Source organism: Limulus polyphemus, unplaced genomic scaffold (assembly GCF_000517525.1).
Source record: "Limulus polyphemus unplaced genomic scaffold, Limulus_polyphemus-2.1.2 Scaffold5115, whole genome shotgun sequence".
Classification (NCBI taxonomy): domain Eukaryota; kingdom Metazoa; phylum Arthropoda; class Merostomata; order Xiphosura; family Limulidae; genus Limulus; species Limulus polyphemus.
In genome coordinates, this window is record NW_013670725.1 from 55,217 (window position 1) to 60,978 (window position 5,762).

General features: G+C 29.7%; 1 protein-coding gene across 1 annotated transcript in view; it reads right to left on the reverse strand.

Annotated features, from left to right (window-relative positions):
• The window catches only part of LOC106472143 (protein IMPACT-like), a 35,408-nt gene that overhangs the window by 19,861 nt on the left and 9,785 nt on the right, over positions 1-5,762 (reverse strand). The window contains exons 6-7 of the mRNA XM_013932773.2: positions 4,972-5,123; positions 713-834 (exon numbers count right to left, since the gene is read on the reverse strand). Of these exons, the coding sequence (XP_013788227.1) occupies positions 713-834; positions 4,972-5,123 (274 nt within the window). The remainder of the gene's footprint in view (positions 1-712; positions 835-4,971; positions 5,124-5,762) is intronic.

Here is a 5,762-nt window from a genome sequence, read left to right on the forward strand (position 1 = left end):
TTACACTTCATGAAGAACTGTTTCCTAAAGAAAACCTCTAACTCTCGGTTATGAAAAGATAGCTATCTACGAACAGTTACACTTCATGAAGAACTGTTTCCTAAAGAAAACCTCTAACTCTCGGTTATGAAAAGATAGCTATCTACGAACAGTTACACTTCATGATAAATTGTATCATATGAAAAACCTCCAATTCCTGGTTATGACAATAAAGATATCTATGGATGGTTACACTTCATGAAGAACTTCCATAAAGAAAATTTCTTAATTCCTGGTTATGACAGTAAAGCTATCAATAGATGGTTACACTTCGTGAAGAACTGTGTCATAAAGAAAATCTCTTAATTTCTGGTTATGACAGTAAAGCTATCAATAGATGGTTACACTTCGTGAAGAACTGTGTCATAAAGAAAATCTCTTAATTTCTGGTTATTACAGTAAAGCTATCAATAGATGGTTACACTTTGTGAAGAACTGTGTCATAAAGAAAACCTCTAATTCGTGGTTATGAAATGAAAATATCTACATATAGCTAGACTTCATAAAGGACTGTACCACATAGAAATTGTTTTTACAAAAAATTTTACTTTAAATAGTACAAAAAGCCGATGATGCTTTTACTTTATGTAATAATATTTTCTTGATCAACAGTAAGTATTATATAGATCTGGACAAACCAGACAAGTGTAATAAAAACAGAAGGTATAATCACCTGTTCCACACAAACTACAGGAGCTAAATGAGCTTGGAAAGTGCTTTTTCTGTCAACGATTGTTTCTCCATGATATATACGAGGTGTTTCAAAATCTGAACACTTCTGTTGAGAACTTCCACCTATACATATACAATCATACTAAAAGAAATCATATGATTACCAGGGTTGACTTCATGAAGAATAAAGAAATGATTCTAAATTAAACAAACAAATGCATAAAGTAACAGCCATGAAATATCATAAAACAGAGCTCTTTCCATCAAGCATAAAATACAAAAACTCTATATGCTTGCATATTATTTCTAATTTATAAATCTCATTCAACAAAAGACAAAAGACATAAAAAGATAATAAAAAATAGTAAAAAGTAAAACAGAACTTACACAACTGAAAGTAATATTGCATATTTTCCAAATTTTAAAATTAACTCAAAAAAATAATAAGTATGGATAATAAATAAAAATAGTAGACGTCTGCCTTTCTCAATACTTGCAAACAGTTTGAAATTGTTTTTCTATTTTGTTCTTCTATACATTAATGGTCCATAGTAGTACACACTGAAAAGCATTGTTTGCACCAGTGACATACATTTGACCCTTGTATGTCAAATTATGATGACCATGCATTTTAGGAAAAGCTGAAACCACCAGTGAATTCCTAATGTCAAAAATCTTTTTCTAATAAGCTGTAGCTCTAACTGGATTCTTACAAAAGATAAAAATATGTAACAGCCTTAAATTTTAAATAACCTTTCTAAAAAGTAACAAGCTCTCATCAATACCACATTATCTAATAACCCATTTTGAAAAATGATAAAACTTCATTACTGTCACTTTGATAGTTACTTCGCAACAACAAAATCATACCAACACACCTTTGAAACACGGTATTTATTTAGTAGCTAAATTGAAAAAGTTTTTTTTAAATCTTAGTCCCCTAAAAGTACACCAAGCTTATTAAACAATGGTCAAGCAAATCTCAAAGATAGATTGAATACCATTTCATTTTTGTTTTATTGATGCTCTTTTGTAGCAGTAGTTCATGCATAAATAGATGTTTTTTGTATGTTAAATTTCCTGCAAAGCTACAAAAGATGCTACCTGTGCTAGCAATTCCTAATATTCAAGTGAAATACCAGAGGAAAAGCAACTAGTCCATAACATCCAACATTAACTCTTGAGCTACTCACAAATATTATTATTTAAACTATTTGTCAGAAACTACTTGACTACTTACTTTTTTTAGTTTGTATATATAGTAAGTATATATATGAGTGTCTTGGGCTAAGAATTCTTCTACAGTAGGTGTCTGTGACTTGTTGGTGATAAATTCAATAAAAAAATAAATGAACAGCACACACTCCACTTGTTTTTGAAATAAAATATAGATATTAGAAACAAGCTGAACGTACATACAAAATTCTTTACACTATGGAGATCATAGTTGTACCTTAAACACTATACAGTTCTCTTCTTCTTGTCAAAAGTCTACTCAAGCCAATTCAATTGCTTTAGAATTCAGCTGACAAGCCAAACTATTTTTTTCTATTTCTATTGCAATAGTTTTTCTGTACAGTTCACTTACGTTGCCATTGAGTTATCGCTGTTGTATCCTATACTTCCAATAATCGTCTGCCTTTTGTCAAAATTCATTCAGACTGATTCAATTACTTTAGAACACCCTTTGATGAGACAACTTATTCTCCTTATCCCTTACGAAATTGTTAATCTCACTCTAACATATCAACATTAGGACTTTCACTCCTGCGTTGATTAACTTTATGTTTGACTTTTCTCTGACAGAACTTCTCCTTCCAGTGACTTTACTCTCTTCTACCACTTTTTTTTCATCTTCTTGCCACTATTTATACATCTATCACTTAGGCCTTCTAGAAATCTCAATAGTCTCAACATCAATGGATTGCATGCAATGTTCGATAGCCTCTACATCAATGAATTATACACACAACATACGACTCTTATATAGTTACGTAACCAAAATTGTCGTAACTATAACCTTTAAAATAATTGCTTTTAACTCTCTTGCTATAAAAAAATTAATCAATCATGAAATATTCACTCACAAGATAAGTTGATTAATAATACCTACACTAAACAGTCTTTTATATTTGACACTATTCAATTTTGAAATCTGTTTTACTATTAATTTTCTTGTATCTATAACAATGTATTGAAAGATATCATACACATGGTTCAGCCGCTATGTATGTACCTGCAATTTCTTTAATTGTTCCATTGTTTAATATACAAAAAAGAAAAAAAACTATGTATAAGGATTACACTGACAGTCAGTGAAAATAAGTCATCTAAGTTAGTGAATATATTTTATTTATAGTAAGAAAGTTGTTTTTTGGTATACGTCGTGTGTAGTGCATGATAGGAAATTTGATCTTTTACTCAAAACCTATTGTTACTTTACTGTATTCATAGCAATCAATGAATTTATGTTATAGACTGAAAGGTGTGCACATCATTATGTATTTACTGCCTAGAGGTATTACTGTTTGTTCAGAAAGTATGGATATATGGATTCTTATTAGTCTGTGGACACTACTTCCAACACTCTTGAGCATAACGTCATTGATTGCTTCAATAATGAGTATAAAGTGTTTTCATTAGGTGGTGCTGACTAGCTGCCTTCCCTCTAGTATCACTTGAAAATTAGGGAGGGCACAAAATTCAACAAACAAATAAATAGTTTGAAGGCTTCAAGAACTAAGACTCCTTAGCTGTGAGCCACCGCCTAATGATTTGATAGCAGTTTTCAATAATAGCCATTTTGAGGTGTCTCTTTTTTTATTGCAGTTTGTTTTTTTGGAAAACAAACATGTGGCATAAATAACAGTATGTAGTTATATTTACTACTTTAAATAAAATTCTCACCAAAAATATTCTTTTGTCCAGTGTCAGAGAAGTTATAAAGAGGACCTCCATCAGTCCATCTTGCTTGTCCCTTCTGCCATAGGGTGTTATAATGTGATGGTCAGTTCACTTTTTGATAGTAAAGAGCAGCCAAATAGTTGTAAGTTCTGTGACAGGTTCTTGAATCCACAACATGCAGAATGCAATTCGTACCCTAACCACCAAGTCATGTTAGACCACCCCCAAGCTGAAAAACTTAGAAAACCCTGAATATTGCATCTAAATTGTCTATGATGGTGGTCACAACATAATTTAGTAAACATGTCAGATTTTAGAAAGAATGAATATCATGTTGTTTTTTTTATTATTCTATTGTTGTTTGCTCAGGAGGTAAGGAGATTTACTTTGAGTCAAAGGATTTTATGAAGACCATGTACATTTTTCAACTCAGAAATTAAGCATTTTTAATGAACTTGGATATAATACATGTACATGTGCATAAAGATACATATACATATATTAATCAAAACATGAAAGGATGGGCAGTAACTTCATTACAGTCAAAATATAATGAAAACAAAAGGATCACTCAATAACATTTAAGTTTACCATAAAATGAGCAAATTTACTGCTTATGTGATTGCTGACTTTACTGAATGACAAACTTTCCCTGTTCTTAATATATAGAAGTAAAATTATGGGATTATGTCAAAAAAATAATAATTTTTATGCACTTAACCAATTACAAAATTCCAGCCAGTAAGTTCACTGGTTGCCTTAAATAATATGTTAAATATGACCACCATGAAAGAAAGAACAACTTATAAAACCAGTTATTATGCTTGCAGGAAACTTTTCTAAAATAACATGTCAAATTATTTTTTTTACTGACCTAACTAGATCATTTGTAACAACCCATTTTTTTTATGAAAGATTTATATTTTATAAATGCAAAGAAACTATATAATGATATTTATATATTCAATATGACTTACAAACACTTGTTTATCTTTATAACCTTTTTTCAAGAGTAAAAGTAAACAACAAATATCTATTTTTCTACTTCAATATATCAAAAACATAAGAAGTATAATAATTGCTTTTCAATATTTTTACATGGTACATGTGTTTGAGAACGTTATCCAACATGAAAACAAACAAAAAAATCTCTGAATACATGATTTATTACATAAATAAGGATGTTATAATAAAATTCCCTCATATTTCAAAAATGGTTTGGTCTTTAAATGTTTAGAAAAGCCACATCAATCTCTGTGGTCAAAATTTTATCTCCATATGCAACATATTTTCTATATCATTTTTCACCCCATAAATGTCCTTACCATTTTTACTTAATAATGTTAGAAAACCTACCATTTTTGTACTTTTCAAAATTGAAGTCAACATATTCCTCAGCAATTGATTCACTGGTGTCTTGGATATTATTACCACATGTGTCCCAAATATCTAGATAGTCTCTGATTTTGTCAATCCACATGAAAAGAATGCTTTCACCAGAATGGTTGCTACAAGTAAATGTGTTTTATTAATACTGCTCTCTTTTAAAAACTATTTGTAATTATAATAAATTAATTGGAAATAAGTGAATAAAATCCAAAGAACTCTAACCCAACAAAGAAAGGTTAGTTTTGAGAACTTTGTCTCAGATTGGATTCCATTTGTTTAACACTTTTTTTTTAACTTGAAAGTTTCTTATTGGTCACTGTAAAATCCCTTACAGAGTAACTCAATTACTAAAGATAACAACAAAAAAGACAAAAATAGATAAAGTACAAACTTTTTTCATTGAATTATCATAGTTTGCCAAACTTAAATCTAAACTTTAATATTTGAAGATGTGTATCACTATTCTCTCTATATTGTGTAAACCATAGATTTCCTGAATAATTATATCTTTATAACAATGTACCACTGTATTCAACTCCTTAACAACTCAGAAAATGTATACTTGAGTCTTCACCACTCTTCTTTAGCTCTCAAGTTGAAGACTATTTAATGGAAATTTTCTGTTTCTAATACTGTAATGTTTTATATCTCATCAATATGTTTGAGCATAATTTTAGTACACAGAACTGTATTTTTTTTACATATTATTTTTTATTGCACTGGACATTTAATAACTCAAAATAACTCAAAATAACTCA